The sequence below is a fragment of the Tachypleus tridentatus genome, chromosome 13 (assembly GCF_004210375.1).
Source record: "Tachypleus tridentatus isolate NWPU-2018 chromosome 13, ASM421037v1, whole genome shotgun sequence".
NCBI classification, from domain to species: domain Eukaryota; kingdom Metazoa; phylum Arthropoda; class Merostomata; order Xiphosura; family Limulidae; genus Tachypleus; species Tachypleus tridentatus.
The window spans coordinates 18,772,754-18,797,618 of record NC_134837.1 but is presented as its reverse complement, the minus strand read 5'-3'; the positions used below and the strand labels follow the sequence as shown (position 1 = coordinate 18,797,618).

Here is a 24,865-nt window from a genome sequence, read left to right as displayed (position 1 = left end):
TTCCTGGAACACCATGTCCATAGCTGTGTTTTCAGACTCTAGATCTCATGTATTGGGTCAACAGCCAAAACATGACAGCACTGGTATGTCATGTTCCTAGAATTGTGTATTTTGTAGCCAACTGATTATTGTTTTGCAACCAGTTTCAACCCACAGAATAGTCACTTCATCCTCAGGTATTTTGTTGGTGTGTTCTGAATTGGGAATATGACATACAGATGCATTGCTAGTCACTGGAATGCCAAATTCCCTTTTCATTTGATTTCTCATTTCACATACTGGGAATGAATGTGTCCAGTCAAGATTAGAGGGGTCTTCAACTATATACCTACATTCCAATCAGACTCTCATCCAGAATCACTTCCCTCATTCAGAACATTCATTTTTAAGTTCTGTTAGTTGCTTCATATTGGCTACTTCAATTATAGTTCCCTCTTATCTGGTCTCTTCTGGAGCAACAGCCCTGCCCTTACCTCTGATTACAGCAACTGGAAATATTTCATTCCAATGTTTCCAAACTCCATCTTCATGTATGGCTTTCCTCACACTTACATATGTGAAGTAAGTAAATCATATTTTCAATAAATGTTACACTATCCTTTTTTTCAGTTAGCAGATTATATATACTTTGACTGAAAATTGTTTCAATGGAAATTGAAATAGGCATGTTTAGTGTAAAATCAATACAATTTCACCATTGGCTTAAACTGAAGTACCCCACTGCACAAATTATATTGTGACTAAATCCAATCAGCTCAGTAAACCACCTACCTACCATATTTTGTTTCAGGATGCAACAGGCAGTCATACCAAAACTCTTTCACACTTACTTTATGAAAGTTGAAGAGCTTTCTTGTACCTGCAATTAATGTTCATTGCATGAGTACTAAAGTTAAATAATTGTGGTGACTTTAGATTTTTGTCAACTCTTTATGTTAAAATCTGTCTCAAAATACTACTAGAATAATATCCAATAAACCAATTTAATTCTACATTTTTATTAAATCTATAAAGAACTTGTAACAATTGTAATAAAAAAATACACTAATATACTGTGTACATAAACTGTTTGTTAGAAGACAATGTTTTAGAGTATAAAATACAAACTGTGTTTAAAATGATTGCAATATTATGAATGTTTACAGAAAAGAAGCTGTAAATAATATACAAAACTCAAAACACCACAACCTGTTAGTACCAGTAAAATAGTTGCTGCCCTTCAAGCATGCAACTTTATCAAGAACCTTTGTTGCAATGCTATAAGTACTACACACAGCTGCTCTGATTTATAAGAATGCCCTAATTCTTATTGTTTGTTAAACAATGATTTAAGAACAAATTCAGTCCCAGCTATACCTTAATTTTTTCATTTCTTCCCTGATAAGATTGTCAAGTATCAAGTCTTTGTCATAACCTTCATGGATATCTTCTCCTAATGCTCGAGCAACAAAAGAAATGTGAGGGGAAGGAATAAGCTGAAGTGCTGTTGCTAATGGCACAACATGCAACAGGTCTCCTTGACGACTCAGAAGACCTAAAGATTCTAAATATTCAACTGCTTCTTGTGATTCAAATTCTATTTTTGCAGCCAAGTTTTTAAGAACCCATGCTTCTATCTGTTTCTCAAGGAGACCTTGAGTAATTCCACCTGTAAAAAACATGTTGATATTTTAGTGTTTGTTTCTGTACCTGGGAACACCTTTGTGGTTGTAAAGGTCACTCTGAATGACTATTTGATCATTGCACTTCTCTTGGTCTTATTTCTTTTACTATTATAAACTGACAAAAATCTACCAACTTTCTTCATGTCAAAGATATAAAAAATATTGTCTCCTCAAATAATAAATATGTTATAATTAACACAAAAACAAATAAAATGGACCAAGACAAGGCATGATAACAACATGATCATTCACAATGACCTCTATAACCATAAAGGTATTCTCATATGAAATTTCATATACTTCCATACATTAGGGGACTTGTAACAGTGAAACACATTATGTGCAAACACATTTTTTAAACACTTCAGTTATTTCTGAGTTCACAGGACTGATATTTTTAATTTATTACACTTGTACCATTTCTACAAAACTCTGAACTCCATATTTCAACTCTTACTCATTTGTACTGCAGGAAGATTTTTTTTAAATTGATTTTAACACTAAACATCAGAAACTTGGAATTATGATAAGAACATTCTACCATTTTATTATCTCTTTCCCTCTCTCTCAAAAAAAGTGTAAAAATGTCAAATATTCAAAGAGTACTTTAATTTTAACATGCAAAATTATCTTTTACAATAACAACACACAAGATGGGCAATTGCTTGAATTAAGCACAAAGCTGCACAATGGGCTTTCTGTCCTCTGCCCTCCCACGAGTATCAAAACCCATTTTTACAGCTACTGCATCTAGTCGTGTTCAGCATATTCTTCACCAGATCAGTATTTAAAACCTACTTAGGAGGGAAGCCTTTTGTAAAAGTGAAAGCATAGTTGACATAGTTTATAACAGCTAAATGGCAATATACTGCTGCAATACAAAAGTTCTCTACAAATACATTATTCTGCAAGATATGTAGTGGAGACCGATAGAACATATGTTGACCAGGGACCTCAGGGAGTCTTCTGGAATCCATTATTTGCATGACCAAAGAAATATGTGAGAAAGGATGCAATGATGTTAGGAAATACAGTTAATTACACCATAGACTTTATGAAACAACACATACAAACTGATATCATGTTGTAAGGCTAGGATTTGAACTTAGCAGGAGCCTGGAGCCAATAGATCCCAAAATGCCTGATGGGCCCATAAAAAGTGTCTGCAAGGTAGCCCATGTAGCCACACAAAATCAAGTCATTAAAAGTTTGATTCCACATAAATTAATCTAAGCATTTTTTAACCTAGAAGAAATTGTGACAAACCATGAATGGACATTTCCAAAGATGTGAATAATCATCAGTCGTTGTCACTAAGAATACCCATGCACTTTCTTCAATATTCACATTTTTTGCATCAGAGTAATGGAACTGAGCTATGAATATTGTGATTAGTTGAACTTTTATATTTGACGTCAAGCCTGCATCAAGGCCTCACATTTGAAAGATCTACGTAAAATTTATTTTTTGTCGAACCTTTTCAAAAATAGGCAAGTGAAAATTGCAAACTCCTAAGTTGTTTGGAAAATGATTCTTGCTGCATGTATTCTGTTTATACACATTAGGGCAAACACTTTTCAATCCAACTTTGCAGACTGTGTTAGCCTAAACTTAAAATAGCAACATACAATATTACTGTTTTACCGATCATGTCACAATTGGAAATTACCGACTGCCCATAATTATCATTTATTTTAAGAGTAAATTTATATAGCATCTCTAATTTTAATTTTCTCCTTTTTATTTCTTCATACAAAAATTATGGAAGCTATATTTGATAGAAAAACATACTGTTATGGAATTTTTCCAAATTTTGTACACTGATAGATCCTTTCAACCTACAATTAAGAGTCTCATTCAGTCTAAATACAAGTCATGTGTGCAAAGTTATTCAATAAAAGTTACTCAATTTTGACCAAAATAGTTGTGAATGGTTATGAAAAAACATCATGTGAGCTGTTGGTCTCATATTTGGACTACAGCTTCACCTAAGAGAAGTTGACTGACTTTAGTTTTTCATAATTCAGATTGAAGATAGTTGATTCAGAGCAGCTAAACTGCAGGGTAAAAGCACATGCAGCTACAAAAGCATTGGTTAGGCCAAACAAACTAGATTAGCAGTTTCTTGCTTAAGTTTTCAAAAGAATTGCATGGGTGGATGGTTATTGCCAACTTTGAAGCAAAAATTTGCTAAATTTTTTTGAAATTCTCCTAATTAAAGAGCTTTAGCATCACATGATATTAGTTTAAATAATGATTCTTAATTAGGCTGTAGTAAGTACATGCAGATGATAACAAGAAACTGTTAATCTAAATTCCATGGTGTTATTATGAAGAAAGTTATTAACATTATTTTAGAGAGGTAAAACTACCACCATATATTTGAAAGTATAGATTTGTGATTCAAAAGCTAATGTTAGTTATTACCAAATGCCACTTTCTTACTTGGTGTGTAATGATAAAAAAAGTCATATCTTATCAAAATCACCTTGGGGTAAAAAAAAAGTGCAGTTTTAAAAAAGGATTGAGCTTGCAACTTAAGGGAAAGAAATCAAAATTGGAGGTCATAGGGTAGCTACAGTTACAGCATTAATAAAATGTATATTTTGTAAATATTTGTATATACCTATTTATCACTTTCAACTTAGTGACATTTCTAACAGTGATACGCACAATTCAAACAATTGAAAAAAACACCTCCCTATTGAAAAGTAAAGTAATGGGACATTCCAGATTTCCAATTGTTCTTTTGTTATGCACTATTTTAGTGACTTCCACAAACATAAAGCTGTTACACAGTGTGGTACTAATGGGGAACCACATGGTGTATCATCCTCACAACTTAATATAGAATAAGAAACAGATGACTGTCATACCATGATTTAGAAATAAATTAAAGATCGTATATGAAATAAAAAATACTGAAGTTAATAATTAAATGGTTTGACTTGTGTTTTTTGTTTTGATGAAATACAAGCTCATAATAAAATAAACAGATATCTTTAGTTTCCTTTCAATTTACAGAACATTTGCTATTTAATTCAGTTTTACTGACAAATTTCACTGAATTTTACAAAGAGCTATAGGACTGGCTCCTAAAAATGCGTGTTTTGGGAATCCAGCTGGTTCCCTAAGTCAAAAGTTAGGCGTGAGATTGTGCAAGTATATGGCATAATGCAGTAAAATGATTGAACAAAAGTAATCTTTTAATCCTTTTCTAATATAAAATAGTAATTTACATATGTCAGAATACATACCTAATGTGTTAACTGCCATATACTTGGATTAAGAAACCAACAGAGAATAGATATGGGTCATTCCATGCCAACTCACCTAGAGCGTCCCAGTTCATGTCATAGATTTTCTTGAAAAAAATTTAAGCAAAAACGTAATTTTGATTTATTCAGCCATGCAGTACAGTTTTAGGATTTTGCTAAATCAAAATTCAATTTTTGCTTAAGTTTTATTCAAGAAAATCTATGACATGAACTGGGAAACTCTAGCTGAATTGACAAGCAATATGTACATCCTTTAACTTAAACATTTTGAACAGAAAAATGACATAAAACCAAAGTTTTTCAAACTAACATTTTTTATTTACAATGTTTAATTGAAATATTACTGCATTAAAATAAGTTGTTTTTAGTCGTAATCAAATATATAATTATCAAAATTTACTCAAAACATAAGAAAAATTATCTTAAGTCAAATATTTAATACAAACATATAGTTCATAATGAAAATAAATAAGTTATCACTTCAGGTTACACTAGATTTACTCAGTATTAAAATTGATTTTGAAATCAAAATCATATTAAGCAGAACTCACCTAATTCTTCAGGCTTTTGCTTTTCACTTGGTTTTGTTTTAACAGATGGTGGACGTTCCACCAAGAGGAAAGTATAAGCCAACAAAACCTCTTTAAAGAACTCTTCTTCTGCTCGATTTTTCAACAGTGTTAAAAGTCCAGGGTTATTGGAAAGGTTCTTGAAATAAAGAATTCTGTTCATGTCAGCAATATATTTTGTTTTTCTTTTTGTAAATGTCAGCCATGTGCGAGCAGCAACTAATGCACTCAGTGCTGCTATACCAACTGTCCATTGAATCTGAAACCCTGCAAGGTAGGTGACAATTTTGGCTAGGACACCTAGACCACTGAGAGAGAGTGAAGTGGTCAAGACTGTTTTTTGAAAGTCTGACATATAAACTTTACCTTTGGGTAACAACTGCTCCAGTGCATGCACGGGAATGTCTCGAAATGCTTTCAAAAAGAGCTTGTGGTCAGTTCTCAGACGAACAGCGACCACCACTCGCTTGTAAAATTGTAGAGGCTTTGGCCGTTTGACCTTCTGTTTGTACTTTTCCAGAAACTGAGGAAGTTTGAGTTGCATTAAAAAACCTGTTATTTTTTTATTCCAAGAAAGGGGAATTGTAGGTAATTCCTTACCAAGAGTCCAGAATCTCAGAACAGCATACCGAGCTGTATCAACTTTTACCTGAAAGTTAGAGAAGTAATTTTAATTGTACATCGTTATAACATTTATATTTTGGTCCATACTTTTCAAATTAATAGCTTTGCAGTATTATTGTTATAAAAATTACCTAAATGACATTGATCATTTTTACAATCAATGACATAAGCCCCATTTGCCCTTCACTTTCAAGGTAGTTTTTAAAATTATGGTATCTTATTTGATGTACTTGTTTATAACTAATAGAGAACTTAATTTAAAGCTTGCAATAGTCCTTTTGAAATTGACAGCAATATATGCCAACAAGACATAATTTTGCCACAAGTGAAATTATCACTCACAATGTCTAATAATTTTTATAGCCCTGTTATGTCACAGCTAAGTTGTAGTTGGTTTTGAATGTTCTATTTTTGTAAATTGTGTATTATTTTCATTTGAAAGGTGAAATATTTTATCTTTGAGTAAGAAGTTTAAAAAAATTTAACAAGACTTATCTCACAAGACAACAAGTGCAGAATTTCATGAATGCAGCATGTGAATGTGTGGGACTCTGGTAATTTGTTTGTTTCACTAATGAATGAACTGCCTGTTGTAGGAGCCAGACAATGAAACTAAACTATTTGTGCAAGTGTGAACAGTTGAAACTATGAATAACATGGATTGTAATCATGGAGAGAAAAGGTTTATTTCATAATTTTTAAAACTTCCTTTCCATTTAACTATATAGTGATGACTCGGATACAATAAAAAATTTTAAATTTTATCTTTAAAAAACTTTTGCTATTCATTTAGTTTATAAAAGTTACTCAAATTAGTATGAAAAGTGTAATATGAAGTATTTATATTCTTAGTAATTAAAATCATCTTACACTCAGAAGAATCAGAGTCTCAGTCAGACTGACTGTACATTCACAGAAAGTACTTTATTAAAGAGTCTAACATAACATTTCAAATTTACCTAAACTTAACCAAATATCTATATGTAATACTTTGTAAATTCTCAATAATAATAAACATTGCTATGTATAGCTTAACTGAAACAGGTTGGGTGGAGAACCCCAACACCATCTACATAAGGTTGACAGTAATCTTTCAGTCATTAGAAAAAACAGCAGTTTCATTCTACACAGTTTTACTAGTGACAGAGTTGTTTATTAAAACATAATAACACTAATAATAAGTAAATTAAATATTTCATGTATTACTACAAATCTTTTATCACTCTATTGTTAAGTTATTTTAATATAACTTACCTTAAGAATCTAAAAGTAGAAAGAGTACAATAAACTGGTTTTTATGGTTGATAAAATATGTGAAAATTGCCACATTAGCTAGATTTTGGATAAAGGTAAAATGAAAGTTTGACTGTAGGATAGATATGTGGTCAGTTTTCCAGTGGAAGAAAGTAATCTGATGAAACCAAACAGACAAAGAAGATTTTCAGGTTGTTACTGACTGTGTTACAAAGTTATTGTTATGTTCCCAACTCAGTGTTTGGTAACTATCAAGAAAAAAAATCTTTCTTAGTTTGTAATCACAAAAGAACCATACTATAATTAAAATTCATTTTGAAAATAGTTAGAATAATTTAATAATCCACTACCAAAGAACACAGGCAAGTGTCTATTAGTATATGTAAAGCTTATGCCTTTCCTTTATAAGGAAGCACACTGAAAATTTTGGAATTGTATTTAAAAAAATACTTTTGATATTAATATGTGCCACCCCACAACTGAACAAAAACTAGTTACCTCATCAAGACTATATAATTTCATATCTCTGTACTATCTCAGGGAAGCAATATATTTCTAATACTTATGTATCTACTTTAGTAAAGCTATATCTTTTGATACTTGTGCAGTATATCTTTCCATACCTGTATAACATCAATCATCAAGCCAACCACTCTAATAAGAATATACAACAAACACAATGTTACCTTCACTCCTGTTTCAGTTCCATGTTCTTTGAGGGCAGCCTGTACAATATGACCAGGAAGTTCATAGAAATTAGCTTTTTCCATAATGATGGCTAACTTTTGCAGTAACCAGAATTCTTTGTCAAGACGATCACGGAGTGGGACTTGTTTGGTGTCAACAGTGTCTTTGTCAGGATTTAGGGTGTCAAAGAGACCCTAAAGAAAAATAACGAACACCTAAAAATTTTGAATCCAATTTGTATTATTAAGTATGGTAGTACTTAATAGTTGGGATTGTGATGAAACACAAATAATGGACATAAAACTCTTCCATTTAAAACCATCTTTGAAATATCTTAATACAGCTGTCTGAGGCAGAATCACATGGGACAAGGTAAAATTTCTGGCTTAGTGAACATGCATTTCCTTAATTATATATAATTTTTAACCAGAACGATATACTTGCTTGACTCAAGGAAGGAAGACATTTGTGAATAAAGTTATTATACTGTTTATGCTATATTTATTAGAATAAGAACAAAAATAGACATTCAAAATATACACAAGTCACAAAATCTTGAATTTATTTGAAGAAAATGTCCAATTTCAACTGTTTCATTTTTTTAATGGGCTTTCTCATGTGACTGAAAGAGAATGCCAGTTCTATGGCCTTTTCATAAGTTCACTTTCCCCCTTCATTTTTTGCATACAATTTGATAGCATTAATATAACTTAACACTTGTAATGACGTAGGAATTTCTATTTCCTCACTGTCTTTTTCATTTTGTTCATCTTCTAAATCTCTCACACTGTTATCATCTTGTGATCCTATTATGGATTTTAAATTAATTTCAATAATTTATGTTGAAACATTCTTGTCAATGTCCACAGAATGATCTGCATCAATTTTCTCAATTAGAGTTTGGATTTCACTAGAATCTTTATAACAAACACCTTTAAAAAAATATGAGGGTATTAGGTAAATACCTAATACTTGAAATTGAAAAAGAAGAATATGTTACTATTCCTTAAAATAAAATTTATTGGATAATTCACAAAATATATATCATATGCAGTGTGTGTGTGTTAATATATATTCCTAACAAGAACATATATGTGTGTGTATAGTGACATTAATAAGTACATTTAAATGAACTTAAAGAAGTAAACAAACTCATGAGGAAGGACTGCATTAGAAACAGCAAATCACAACCTGTAATTAATTATATTATAACCCTAATTTTTTAAGTCAAAACAAAACACACTGCACTTTTTAAAAAAGATCCTAGTGCACAAGCTACAACGTGGGATTATAAAATGTATCCTAGGTTTTGGAGGTGATTGTAATGTAGGACCCACATTGCAGTGGGGATACACTGGCTATGGGTTTTAAGCGTATTTTGTTTATTTTAATGCATTTTGTTTAGGTTTAAAAATTATGGTTATAATGCGTATGTGTGTGTATATATATATATATATATATACAAGACAAATATCTATGAAAATATCTCATCTATCACATTTGTATTCTTATATTACAGGAGAAACCAGAATAAAGAAAAACATGGTCAACTTGAATAGGAAAATGTGATAAGATTTAAAACCCATCAGTAAAAAAATCTAAGAAATAACTTTACAACTCTGGTTTCTTCACTGTTCACACCCATGCATTTTTCACTGATCACTTACAAGCTTTGTGACTTAAATATACCATGTTGAGGAGCCTTTTTCAAAAGTCGAAAATATATAACTCAAGTTTCAAGTTGCAGTACTTGAACCCAGGTATACCATACCTTCATAGTGATATAATCACACCTGAAATGTATATTTTAGCCTGCAAGAACAGCATCATATAATCAGTGTTATTCAATATGTGTAAAATATATATAAATTTGTAGTCTTTGTTCAATAAAAGTAAAACTTTCCATATATCACTAACTTTCATTATTTTAGATTTTTATTACATAAATATCAGTATAAATATTTTATTGGCATAACTTGAATGCTCATGTAATTTTGTCCTTAATCTAGCTGTTATCTGGCTGGAATAATATCAGACTTGGCCATATGTATTGCTAGATATATAAATCTGATATCCGACAAAAGTTTACCATCTTTATAAAACAGAAAGAAAATCCATCTAATTACCTTTAATTCCTGAACAAGACCCTGATAACGATTGACAGCAATTCCATCCAAAGCTAAAGCTAAACGTTCCATCTGTTTCTTTTCTTCTTGTGAGAAGAAATCTTCCTCCAACAAATGGCGAACCAGAGAACGACTTGTAAGGGGAATGAAGTAATCTCTGCACAAAATGAGAAAAGACATGCACGAGTCAATAGCCTAATTAGTTATTTTAAACTTATTCAGTTCCCTTTATACAATGCATTCTATAAGAGAAATATAAAATCACTCTATAGGTATATCTTGTCAAATATAGATCCTAACAAGATTACTGTTGGTAATCTGAGGATTACAAATGTATGAAAAACTTAACAAGAATGGGTTATTTAAGACCAACAAAGTTACCCTTCAGTCTACCAGAAAAAAACAATTCAGACACAAACTCGAAACTACACAAACTTGAAACTAAGTCATTTTACATCAAACACAACATTCTCATTTTAGATTTTGATACCATAATTCTAACCAAAAGATTACTTTGCTGAAGAACACATGGATTTCCACTGGACATTCCCACCAAATTTTTTTCACCACCCACAAGCAGATTATTCAATTCCCTAGCAATTTTAATGCCTAAAAAGTGGGTGTAAGCCCACAGAAAGTGACTGAACAATTAAGAGATGTTTCATAAACTAATTTCCCACACATAAAGTTTAATTGTGTAAAAAAAAAATTGCTGACTCCAAAGGGGTGGATTAATTACAAGGAAGTATGTTGTAATGTTTCTCATAATACCTGAAATGTAGAACACTTCATTCAACCTTGCACCTGCCCCTTTTAGCCCCTTTTATAAATGTAACCTATACATCTTCTGTGCCCCATGTCACTTCTATACCTTTCACACCCAAATAAAAACAAATCTTTGAACCTTAACTGAACCAAGTACTACTGTAGTAGCTCTCACTTTTTACAACATATTGATATTCTTTATGGAGAAAGAAACCCCAAACTGCCCACACAATATTCAAATGAAGCTGCAACGACTTTTATATTTTAATTGCTGAATAAAAGGTTCTTGAAGACACTACCAACTTGTTAATTTTACATAATATGTCCTTCGTTTTAAAGAGGTTAAATGAGAGGAAAATACATAGAAAGTGTGCACTAGTGACAGTAACTATATTGCCATTCAAACATCAATACTTCTGGTCAGTTTGATACCTCTAAAAAACAGTTTTGTCTCCAGTACTGAAATGTTGTACCTAATCTCATCATCATCAACTAATTCTTCGATTTCCTTCATCAATTCAACTGTTCTTATAGTTTCTGTTGATTGCCGAGTTCTGTTATCCATATTTTGAGTGTATGTGACATCTTTCGTCAACAAAACTGATGTTGCTAAACATCTCTGGCTGTACAGATTGGTCAGCTTAGAATGAGATGCATGTCTGAGAGTCCATTTACACATCTGAAAATAACAAGTATACAAGATTCTCTTCAACAAATTCTGTTGATGTGCCTCTAAAAGAATTTTTAAAAAGTGAAGCAAAGCCACACAAATTGATGTATGCAAGAAACATTTAACTGGTTATTGCAAACACCAAGTAATTATACAAATTTTAATTGGTTACTGCAAGCTTCAGATGATATAGAAGTTAAAAATTGTTATTAAAAGCTTTAATTACATAAACGTAACTGGTTATTACAGGTTTCACGCAATTTTATACACATATGAAGTATAATTTAAAAAATTTTTATAATTAAAAAAATGATATATAAAAGATGAATAAGTGTTTAGAATTACACTTCACAACCATCCAGAAATACTAAATGAACCTTATTATTTCTTTAGCTAATGTTAGTACACTATAATTAACTGGCTTCTTAACTCTATCATGTTTTAGTGCAAGTAAAGTAAGTTGTCTCTGCTTATAATAGAAATATTTGTTGTAACTATTACCAGGCCTCAAAATACACTCCTGTACTTGTATGAAATGGATAGCTATACGAATAAACTGAAGAATTCTTTGTTATATACCTTCTGTTACTATCAGTATCAGTAAGTATTACTTGTACAATATTTGTCCTGAGTATGTATAATTTCATGAAACAGATTTTCTTTGACAGAGTTGTTCACTTTGTACATTAAATTTCAAAAATCACATCCACCATATCTTGACTTATATTAGTAACCAGATGTGAAGGCTAATAAACAAAACAAAAAGAAAACAAGGATTATATATCATACATGAGCATTCTCTACTCGTTTAAATGGTTTTCATGGGAAATTAAAGTCTACAATTCCTTATTCTTCCTCATGTAATGATAGAAAATTACCAAGTCTTAAAGATATATTACCTTTGTACATCAATTATTTTACCTTTCATTTCAGATTAATATGCCAAAATCACATCATGCCCTAGAAGATTCCAACAAAAAAGAAACCAAGTACACAAAGTCAGAGCCCAAAACCATAAACAGGCAAGTGTAGAGGAAAGAAAGGAAAGGGTATTCCTGCACAATCCCTCAGAATTTCTGTGGAAAGCCTGAGAGAATAGATGTAGAGAAGAAAGATACCATAAAAGGGTCATAAGGGTAAAATGTAGGCAAGAATACTGGGCATGGGTCACACTGATATGTCATTTAGGAGCTGCCCCCCAAGCAGGCAATAAGGGACTTAACAACTGCTGGTCCAAAAGGAACAGTCAATATGATAGTATGAAAGCACAAAGTGATCTGAAGCTTATGGGGGACAAAGTATGCTAATCCCATCAATTAATTGCAAGGGAAATTAATTAGCATTAGCCCAAATATCAGAGAAAGGAAGAATAACCAAAAATGGTTGGGAAGATTGGTCATGGGAGAAAAAAAACATGACTCATAATAAATAGGAGAAAGGGATAAAACATCACATGTCTGAGAAAAACAAAAATACCTCATTAGGTCTAACTGATTCCTCAGGTGGGGAAGAGATAGGTACAATCAAAATCAGAAGGTGGAAATAGATTAACCAAGTTCTTAAGTCTGAAAAGCTCAGCCTGTTTGGGAGAAACTGGAATGAGATTTGGAAACAAAAGGTGGCTCTTGTAATGTTCAATTTCCTATTGGATCACCCACACTTGAGGCCTGAGAAAGGACACTAGTGGTAACATGGACTTCAGAAATCAAAGTGAAGAAAAGGTCACTAAAACTGAGCAGTGAAAATGAATATGCAACTAGAACTAACTGATAAAAATTTTTAAATGAAGAAACTGTCTTAAGGAAAACTAAACAGATTAGAGAAAGCCACTTTGTGAGAAAACAAAGATGAACATGAATGACAAAACAAACAAGAAGCACATCGGAACACAACAGTTGCCCAAAATGAAGAATGATGGTCATTTTCCAATTGATGGAAAAATAACATATGATGATTTGGATGTGAGACACATTGGAATCTTTCAATTTCAACAGGGGGGGAGCAGAAAACTTGTGTCACGTGTACAGAAAACGTTCACATATAGACGGTAGTAATGAATGAGAATAACTAATTTTGTGAGTAGAAGTATGTACCATATTAGAATTTTGAAAGGATGCAACAAATGTTATCAGTCGTGAATTAGACAACTGAATTAACTGGAGATACTGATAACATAGAGATGTTTGTTATATAGAAAAAACATGGCTACAAGAAAAAAATTAGCTTGGTCTACAAGGTTTATACAGGACCTAATTAAGGAAAAAAATTTGGAATTGGAAAAGTTTATAAGTGAGAGACTTTAATTATTATAAAGATCAAGAGAGTATGCCTAACAGAAAATTAGAAAATAGAAAAATTACATGAAAATTATTGGTACAGAATGAAAAGTAGTGGTGGGAGGTAGGCTCTTCCTGCATTAAGGATCTATTCAAATCCAGTAAACAAAATATTAGGACAGGAGTAAGACCTTTGAAAGACGATAAAGGAAGGCTCAGTGTGATAAGTTTTTCAGTTTTTCTAATGAATATGTAAGCAGTATTTCTCACCCTGAACAATTTCTTTATAAAAACAAGATCAAACAAAATGTTCACATTAATTCAAGGCTTGTTAAGAAAAACTTGGGAAGTGTAATGAATAATAAGGAACCTAAGTCAGATTTATTTCTCCAAAGGTTTTGAAAGAGGTTAAAGATTGGATATGTAAACCACTTGCTTCTATTTTTTGTAAGCACTTGATATTAGGGTTTTGGGAGTTGATGGCTGTGTAGTGAATACTGCTGCTTTACAAAAGAATTTAGATCATTTGGAAAGTTAGACAAATAAATAGTAGACAGAATTTAATCATAATAAATGCATGGTAATGTATATACATTATCATAAATTGAATTATAAGTATAATTTTGGTGGGATTAACCTTAACAGTATTACACAAGAAAAATGATCTTGGTATTTTGGTTCATTAGATTCTTAAGTTATCCAAGCCGTGAGCGCTATTCTTTGTGATAGAGCAAATAGAATTTTAGGTTTATATAACAGAAATACTGAATAAAGTCTACAGAGGCTATAGCTTTATTGTACAAGTTACTGGTTGGACCACATTTGGAGTACTGTGTTCAATGCTGGAAAACACACTGAGTTGCTAGAATAAGTTTAGAAAAGGGCTATTATGGTGACACTGCAATAGAAAGGTTGTTGTACAAAGAAAATATATCCGAATTTTTTCCTTGAATAAAGAAAAAACGGTGAAGATCTGACTAAGGTGTTTAAGATGATTCATAATCCTTGCATCATTTGTTAATGTACTTATGATGATGTACTTATAATGTACAATTAGGGGACAGAAAATATAAAATTATGGTAGGGTGGAGATCGTCTTCAAGTGTGACAGTTTTATTTTTCACACAGGGTGGTTGACTTTTTAAATAGGTTGCTTTCAGATGTGGAGAGTACATTAAGTTGAAGGGGGTTTATGGAAAGTTTGACAAATATTTGAATGATAGGAGCTGGCTATATTTTGTTTATTGCAAGTACAGTTTATTAGATGAAACAATCTAGACTGACAAAGGACACGCTGTCCTTAAATTTTGTTATCTCATCCCATTATATTCAGAGCAGCCCAACAAAATATGGATTCATGAGAACTGTTCATTTTAATATTACACACAATACAAGACACAATCCAGGTACACTGGACAGTTGACACTTATATACTAAGTGGCAAACATGGTGAATTATACTATTACTGAAAACATTAACAGGCATCTCTAATGTACATGATATAGCCTGCATGGTGTACATAAACAGCTGCCCTACTCCCATCTTTATATGTCTTCAGTAATGTACTTATATATGGTAGTTTGGCACATGTAAATTCATTTTTATCTCTTTGAAGAGAACATATCAGCAATAAAGGTATTGTGCAAAGTAAATATCAATATTACTCCTCAGCATACTACTAACTGTTGTACTAGTAGCTATGAAAAAAAACATTGCTATTAATGTAAGAGGTGGTTACTACTAATACTAGCCCAGATGAATTATGTTGAATGTGTCAAAGATTGTTTGTCAACAGATGCCAGCATCCGAAAGAAATGATTAATGCTAAATTGGTTCCACACATACACTTACTTTGAACTGTATTCTTCACAAAGAAACTGAATTAAAAACATCCCAAAAAGTTGTTTCATAAGATAATATTTGCATTTAAAAAAATTACAACCCTAACCTTATTTGTAAATTTTTGTATTATGTTACAAGTGATCAATTTTCTTTCTCCATGAAACTGAAAGAACTATTTATAATCACTAAAATTTAAACTTCATGTCTCAAATTTCACGTGCAATGTGCGTATGTTTGTGATGACAAAAATAGAAATAAATGTAAGTGTAAGAACATTACGTGGCCGCAAGTTTTTTACGGTATCCTCAACAGGAATTAATAACAGTAATATTATTCATTAGTAGTAATACTAATAACAGATCATACACTAGTTAAAAGTTATATACTTACTTCATAGCAATAATCAAGATTATAAAACGAAAACTGCTAAGACGAATACTGACAAAAAGTAAAAAATAAATTCAAGTTTACCTGGGCTAAAGGCCGGACGCTGAGGCTAAATAGTGACATATTTACTTATTCTGTTTTTACACTACGTTAACCCTAGTTTCGTTTGAGTCTGTTGGATCTGTTACTATCATATGTATAGTAATACTCATAGCAATGCGAGCCGAAATTTAAATAATTTTTCTTTCGATGTAAACATACTATTCATAAGTAAGTAATAAACTAAAGTTGTTTTTCCAAACACCGTGTGATAACAATTATGTTTATTTTGTTACTTAAAAACAATAATTTAAAGTAGTAAAATCTACGTCGTATGATAAAAACATCCGCGTACACCAATGTCTTAATTGCCATATACACCACGTTTTCAATCTGGTCTACAGAATTTCTTTTGACGTGTGAAAAGGTTGCATAACTGGGAAAAGGAAACGCCAACATAAACATACATATCCCATTGTGATTGTAGAGTTAAAAATAAAATAACAATAGATGGTGCAAAAAAAGTTGGAGAACCACTGATCTAAAACCACACACGTATATATATATATATATGTATATAAAGTGTTTGAATGTTTCCGTCGGTCCAAGTTTTGAGCCGCAATACGCCACTGAATACACTTCAGCTCCGTCTACACTTTCAGTTGTGGAATAGCGGTCTTATTCATTCTGGAAACTCGGGCAGAATTCAGTAAAATTGAGCCTCATAATGATAAGAAAACTCGGAAGTAGATTAATAGGCACAACATCGGAGGACCTTCTCTGTGGTCCCAGCATGACCAGGTGGTTAAGGCACTCGACTCATAATCTGAGAGTCACGGGTCAGAATCCCTGTCACACCAAACATGCTCTCCCTTTCAGCGGTACGGGTGTTATAATGTGACGATCAATCCCACTATTCGTTGGTAAAAGAGTAGCCCTAGAGTTGGCGGTGGGTGGTGATGACTAGCTACCTTTTTCTAGTCTTACACAACTAAATTAGGGACGACTAGTGCATATAGCCCACATGTACCTTTCCGCGAAATTCAAAGACAAACAAACAAATAAACGGTTACAAAAAATCATGATCGGACTCACACAGAAAGGTTGTTGTTGTTTTCTGGACACCACTTTTAAGTAAATTGGATGAGAAGAAACAAATTAATGGCTATTGTGTAGCTTTGCGTGAAATTCAAACCAAACCTTCTATAAGTAGGATTTCGGGCAATTGTCCAATAGATAAAATCGCATATGATGAAAGCGTTATGATTGCTACAGTTGTTACGGATTAAATTTATCTCTGAATAGCCTCCGATTTATTACATAACGTATTATAATTCTGAACATTCTGAAAATGAGTTAAACGATAATTTACATTTAGTAATTAAATAAATGTTGATATTTTTTCAACTTATGACACTTGTCAACAAGACTGATACCCACATTTTTTTTATTTTAATAAAAATATATCTTAATATACAAATAACAACAGATCTTATAATAACGGCTGTTACAAATAATGACCCATATACAAAAGTTTTACAAACAATATTGAACCTTTTATCAGGTCTGGAACTTCTGATATGATATCCTAACGAGAGCTCATAAAGAGGAAATTAATTTTGAGTTGACGTAGGTACAATTCACTTTACAGGGAGTTAGCTGTCTCTGTATTCTTCGTTCTTCGTTGATCACACGTGAGTTTATCACTGCTGAAGTTATATAACGTATTCGAAAAAATACTAATGTCCGATCTGAATCCGCTGTAGTTAAATAGTATATAATGTTCGAAATCTATAAACGTTCCTGGTGAAATATCTGAAGTTCACCGTTAATAAGGGTTAATTGTAGCTATAAATTCCAAAGTTTATAGTATACCAACTATAGCAAACCAACAATATATCCTGTCTCTTGGCGTGTCGCATTGATTATATTCACAGGTACGAGGGGAGTTTTTCGAAACTTGAGTTTACGCAATAATTTTAACGATGCACCAGTGTTTACGTACACACATATGTTGTTGATTCTTACATTCGACAATCTTCTATAACTTTAGTCAATAGGTAGAAGTTTCACAATACAGATTTAACATTATAAGTTATGTACATTTCTAAAAATAAAACTTAAACAAACATCAGTATTAATAGAGATATATAATAGTAAATCAGTCAGACCTCCCTCCTTAAAGAATTAAAATTGACTTTAGTCAATTTTTAACTAAGGTATTAAATATACATTGACAACAACACATCAAATATAATACAATATCAAAGAACTGTACACCTTCAATAATCATGATAGTATATAACATTATGATTACAAATAACCTTATGATACTTCATTTACATATCACGTGAAAATGCAAAGCACAAGAATGATGTCAACCCATTTGACATGGATTGTCTTCAAATATTGTTCTTGTAATGATAAACTCCAACTTAATTGTCTTTTGTTATTTCCATTCATTCAGTTCAGAAACGTCAACAGGTTATAAGTGGAAATGAAAATAAGGAGTTGTTTCACAGGAGAAGCATCACGTACAGAAATGTTGGTTATAATAAAAATGTCCAGAAATATACATTCATATTCAATCAGTAAACTTGTAAGTTGAGTTTTATCTTCAGAAAAAAAGAGGTCAATTTTTGAGCCAAGACAGACCAGAATATCAGAATATCTAAGCTTGGAGTAATATCTGACATATGAAAGGGTTTCATTATATTGATATCACACAACTGGGTACCCTTTCGACGATCAGAGGTACCTAATAATAGCCCCCCAGTGGTTCAGCGGTATGTCTGTGGACTTACAACGCTAAAAACTGGGTTTCGATACCAGTGGTGGGCAGAGCACAGATAGCCCACTGTGTAGCTTTGTGCTTAATTCAGAACAACAACAACAACCCTAATAATGTTATCAGAATGTAGCCTGTATTCTTTAGCTTTAAAATCATTAACGCTTTTCATTTTAACTTGGAATAACTTCAAAATTTCTCTAACCAATTCACAAGCACCTAACAGCCCGGATTTAAACTTGGAAACGTAATCTGGTAATTTTATTTCTTTCCGGCCAAAGATTATTCCTTCAGCAGCTTCAAAAGACTATGTAATGAAGGGTCAAGCACAAGCTCAAGTGAATTAAGCCCTAAAATTCCCTGAACTTACTCAGAAACAACAAATTACAGTGGTACCTCGGTTCTCGAACGATTCCCTCCTCAAACAATTCTGTTTTTGAACATAAAATCGTTCCCGAACCCCCGAAATAACCTGACTGATGACCCGAACGACCCTTCGACCATTTTTTGGCCTACGCCAAGCTTACCCCAAACATTTTACCCGCACCTGTCGTTCAGTCCACACCCCCGCTAAAATCTGCTGTGAACGTTCTCGTTTTTCTTTTTGTTGTTTTTCTAAATATTCTGATTAAATAAGCTACCGTGGGGTCACAGAAGGATAATGAAAGCAGCAAAATAAAAAGAAAAGTTGTTAGAGCCACAAAAGAGGTTAAAAAAGATCTCATAGCGAAGTATGAGAGTGGTGTTCGCGTGTCTGACCTTGCGACACAGTTTGATATGGTGAAGTCTACAGTCTGAGAGGTCTGTAGAGGTCATCAAAGAAGCTGATGTTGCAAAAGGAGTGACAGTGCTTACGAAACAAAGATCACAAACAATGGAAGAGGTAGAAAAACTGTTGTTGATTTGGGTAAACGAAAAACAGTTGGTGATAGCATTTCTGAGACCATCATTTGTGAGAAAGCAAAGCAGTTGTATGATGACCTCCTGAAAAACACCCCTGGAACGAGTGGTGATACAAGTGATGTATTTAAGGCTAGTAGGGGTGGTTTGAAAAATTTAGGAAGAGAAGTAGCATACATAGTGTGGTGAGACACGGGGAGGGTGCCAGTTCTAACAAAGACGCTGCTGATAAATTTGTTATGGAATTTAAGGACTATGTAGAAGCTGAGGGTTTTATTCCGCAAAAAAATGTTCACCTGTGATGAGACAGGCGTCTTTTGGAAAAAAATGCCAAAAAGGACTTACATCACCAAGGAGGAGAAATCACTGCTAGGACACAAGACAATGAAGAACAGTCTAACTCTACTGTTATGTAGTAATGCAAGTGGGGACTTAAAACGTAAGTCTTTGCTTGTGTACCATTCTGAGAACCCGAGGGTTTTTAAGAAAAAATAATGTCCTGAAAAGTAAACTAAATGTCACATGGAGAGCTAATAGTAAAGCATGGGTAACCAGGCAATTTTTTATGGAGTGAGTCTATGAAGTGTTTGTTCCAAGTGTAAAGAATTTCCTCACGGAAAAACAGTTGCCACTCAAGGTCCTTCTTGTGATGGACAATGCACCTGCTCACCCACCAGGCTTGGAGGATGGGTTGGTGGAGGAGTACAGTTTCATTACGGTGAAGCTCTTGACCCCTAACACGACTCCTCTCATTCAACCCATGGACCAGCAGTTCATATCGAACTTTAAGAACTCTACACCAAAGCACTGTTTCAAAGTGCTTTGAAGTGATTTCTGACACAGAGTTAACCCTTAAAGAGTTCTGGAAAAATCACTTTAATATCCTCCATTGCTTGAGGATCATAGACAAAGCCTGGAGGGAAGCATATTTGAGGACCATGAACTCAGCCTGGAAGAAATTGTGGCCAGACTCAGCTAGAGACTTTGAAGGCTTTGAGGTTGAGCCTGTTGTCGAGGATATTGTCTCACTAGGCAAGTGTATGGACTTGAATGTGAGTGGTGATGATGTGGAGGAGTTGGTGGAAGACCACAACACTGAGCTCACCATGGAAGAACTCCAAGACCTTCAGAAGGAGCAGCAACAAAAAGCAACTGAGGATGTGTCTTCAGATGAGAAGGAGAGAAGGGAGGATTTTCCTAGTTCACTAATCAAGGAAATGTGTGGAAAAAGGAGAGAAATACAAAGTTTTGTGGAAAAAATTCACCCTGACAAAGCTGTAGCAAACCGCAGTATAAACCTTTTCAATGACAATGCCATGACTTACTTCAGAAACATTTTAAAATGCAGGCAGAAACAAACCTCGTTAGACAAGTTTTTAGTGAGAAATAGGTACAATGAGTCTCAAGCAGGGTGTAGTGGTGCAAAGAGACAGAAAAGAGAAAAACCCCAGAAGGAGAGTTACCTGACGTTTTTATGGAAGGTGACTCCCCTTCCAAACAATAATAACCCTCCTACTCTCCACGTTCCTCACCACCTTTCACTTACGCCATTAGCTCTCCTCAGCACAAGTAAAGTGCAGTTAAATTTTCATTTATTGTTTTTTATCGTGTTTATAGTTTTTGTGGTTGACTTTATGCATGTAGGTATTATTATACAGGTATGAATAAGCAATATTTTTACTTAAAACGCTTCATAATGCGTAATTTTTGAAGGTTTGTTACGGATTAATTTATTTTACAGTATTTCATATGTGAAAAAATTATTCGGTTTTTGAACAGCCTTCTGGAACGGATTAAGTTCGAGAACTGTGGTACCACTGTATAATGAATAAACTCCTTCATCTCAATCCTTTGTATTATTGAGACAGTAAATCCTCATCGTATTTTTGAAGGTAAAATGGGACCTTTGAAGAGCATCTTGTGATTCTGGATGATATGTACTAGACTTGATATGTTTAGCACTGAGCTGATGAACAATTTGTTGAAACAATCTCAACATAAAATGTGAACTCTGATCAGACTGAATTTCTTTGGGCAAGCTAACAAAAATAAATTATTTAATGAAAGCCTTTGAAAGTTGTTGTTTTTTTTCTAAAAATTTTCTCAAAGGGATAGCTTCAGGAAATCGAGTGGATGCGCACATGATAGTCAACAAATACTGATAAAGTTTTTGGTAGAGGTCTAACACAATCCACAATCACACGATTGAAGGGTTGTTTTTCAAAAACTGGGATAGGCTTCAAAGAAGCGATAAAAATTTTCTGGTTAGGTTTTCCAACCAACTGACAAGTATGAAAAATTAACAAAACTGAGAAACATCTTACCTAATATTTGGCCAAAAGAAACGTCTCATAATTTTGTCTTATGTCTTGTTGACATCTAAATGACCTCCCATGGGAAAATAATGGGAAATTTTAATATTTCAGCTTCATAGGTTTGGGAACAATGATTTGAAGTTGGTACACCTGATGGTCGCCATTTCTTCGTAATCTTATCATTAAAAAATAACCATTCATAACTTTTTCCACTTCATCTATTGAGAGTGCATATTTAAATAATGAAGATGTATGTGGATCCTTTTTCTGCTTAGTGATCAGTTTACGATCAGTAAACAGAACTTCACCAGGTGAACTAGATCTCTTTCATTCATCAGTGTCACTCACTTAGAAATTTCTAATAAGAATATCATCAAAATATTCTTGTTGGATCAACAAAAGGTCTGAGAGAAATCTATGCTATTTTCCTCCGAATAGATGTATATTATTTATTTTTGACTTACATTTTTAGCCTGAGCTCGAGTTACAGCACACAAGTGAAATACATTAGGCTGATTGATCAGAATTAAAGACAAAGCTACACAAGGATTATCTATACTCTGCCCATCATGGGTATCGAAACCCTGTTTCTAGCGTTATGAATCCACAGATATACTGTTGTGCCACTGGGGGACAAAACACATTATAATTCTCCTTAACGACAACATCATCCTTAGATTAAACGGTGATCAGCTCACTAACCATTTTGGGTTTGGCAACAACTTTTTTTCACCCAAAGCGTTTCCCAACAGTATTGATACACCTTTAAGCGACAGAGTAGATCTTATGCCAACTACAACTAGCCACAAAACAAACTCTGACTCCAAATAAATGTTATTAAGAGGAACATTAACAAAGCCACCCTCAACATCCTGATCAATAACAGGCTCACCAGTGGCGGAATTCGAATCCAGATCAATCTACCTTATAATAACAATGACTGAGTCGACGCATTATCACATATAATACATATGGGTATAAGATTGATAGCGACAGAATCAACAGAAAAAAGGATATAATTTCTTCCCTGGTTACATCATCCTTTATATTAATGGCTGAACCAATATCGAGTGATGTGGTGAAACTACATTCATAAGTGGACACGAACGTACTGGATGTTTGCTCCTTTTCTTTTTCCTTCCCAAATACCAAGAGTTGGACATAACATGATTGCCCCGTATGGCCAGGTGGTTAAAACACTCGACTCCTAATACGAGGGTTGCGGATTCGAGTCCCCGTCACACCAAACATGCTCGCTCTTTCAACCGAAGGTGCGTTATAATGTTACGGTCAATTCCACTATTCGTTGGTAAAAAAGTAGCCTGAGAGTTGGCGATGAGTGGTGATGACCAGCTTCTTCCCTCTTGTCTTACACTGCCAAATTAGGAAGGGCTAGCGCATATAGCTCTCTTGTAGCTTTGCACGAAATTCAAAACAAACAAACCAAGATTTTAACAAAAATTGCAGTGAGGCTTTGATGTTTTTAATAAAGTTGCATCATGACTGTCAGAAGATTTCGAACTAGAGAAGTTGTATTTTTTAGAAGAATTTTCAACTTTAGTGGATTGAACAGGTACAACTTTTCAATGAGATGGCAGGGATTTATTTTTATGAAAAGTAGTTTTATATGTTCGAGTGTAATCATCTTTCTGTAGCTTTTATTTTTTTTAATTTTCATCCAAGTGAGTTTTGAGGTCGTCACGTGTACAACGTTTAAATTCCTCAGTTATACATAGTTATCTTAGTTTATCGAAACTTTTCCAATACTTATAGAGTTACACCATCGATAAAAGTAGACTTCTTTTTTCGTGGGCAAATTCCATATAAGATTGATTATCTTGTTTGCAATAAGCTCGAAACGTTTGGGGATAAGCCTCTGTTACCGACTCATATGCTTTTGGAATTGCTGCTTTAACCCTATTATAATTCGTATCATCTTCTGAAGAAAGAAAGACATAAGCTTTCTGTGATTTAATACTTAAAACATATTGGAATAATAATTACCCATTTTGGGTGGGTCATTCAATGATTTTTAGCAACCTTCTCCAAATGTTGGAAAGACTCCATTTTCATTGAATATCGGCACTTTAACATGACGATTGAGTTCAAACAGTCATTTTGCTTTAGTCAATCAAAACAGAGTCTAATTTCCATTTCTTTCAGTCAAATTTCTTTTTAGGCTTCGATAAGGGGTTGTTCGGCCTAGAGACGTTTATTTCATCTTTCAGTTTCGATACGAGCTTGTCCATTTTTTTATCGGCTTCGATACGAGCTCTTTAAACTCAATTTAATTGAGTTTTAGCTGAATCTCTTAAGTTATCTTTATCATTAAACTCCAACTGTCCAGTGAGGACACTAAAATATTACTTCTTCAGTCAAATTTCATGATTAGCTAGAATTTCAATAAAACGTGTTTTTAGTTCAGTTTTTTTACATTAATTTCTTGAACTCTATTCGTTAATTTTGGTGGCAATTCTAGTAATTCACTTATGTTATATATTTCTAGTTGTTCGAGGGAGGGTTATTTAAGAATATCTTTATAAGCAGACATGATCAAATTTTGGTGTTTTTTTTTTTAATTTTGCGCAAAGCTACAAGAGGGCTATATGCGCTCGCCCTTCCTAATTTGGCAGTGTAAGACTAGAGGGAAGACAGCTAGTCATCACCACCCATCGCCAACT

The 24,865-nt window shown here is 33.2% G+C and overlaps 1 protein-coding gene across 1 annotated transcript; it reads right to left on the bottom strand.

Moving 5' to 3' along the window:
* Positions 1-982: 982 nt before the first annotated feature.
* LOC143237392 (transmembrane protein 143-like) lies at positions 983-16,829 on the bottom strand. The gene is made up of 6 exons (XM_076476599.1): positions 16,227-16,829; positions 11,441-11,646; positions 10,203-10,359; positions 8,076-8,270; positions 5,494-6,160; positions 983-1,648 (listed from the first exon to the last, which is right to left on the bottom strand). The coding sequence occupies exons 1-6, from the start codon at positions 16,263-16,265 to the stop codon at positions 1,341-1,343; spliced, it is 1,572 nt and encodes a 523-aa protein (XP_076332714.1). The 5' UTR covers positions 16,266-16,829; the 3' UTR covers positions 983-1,340.
* Positions 16,830-24,865: the final 8,036 nt, after the last annotated feature.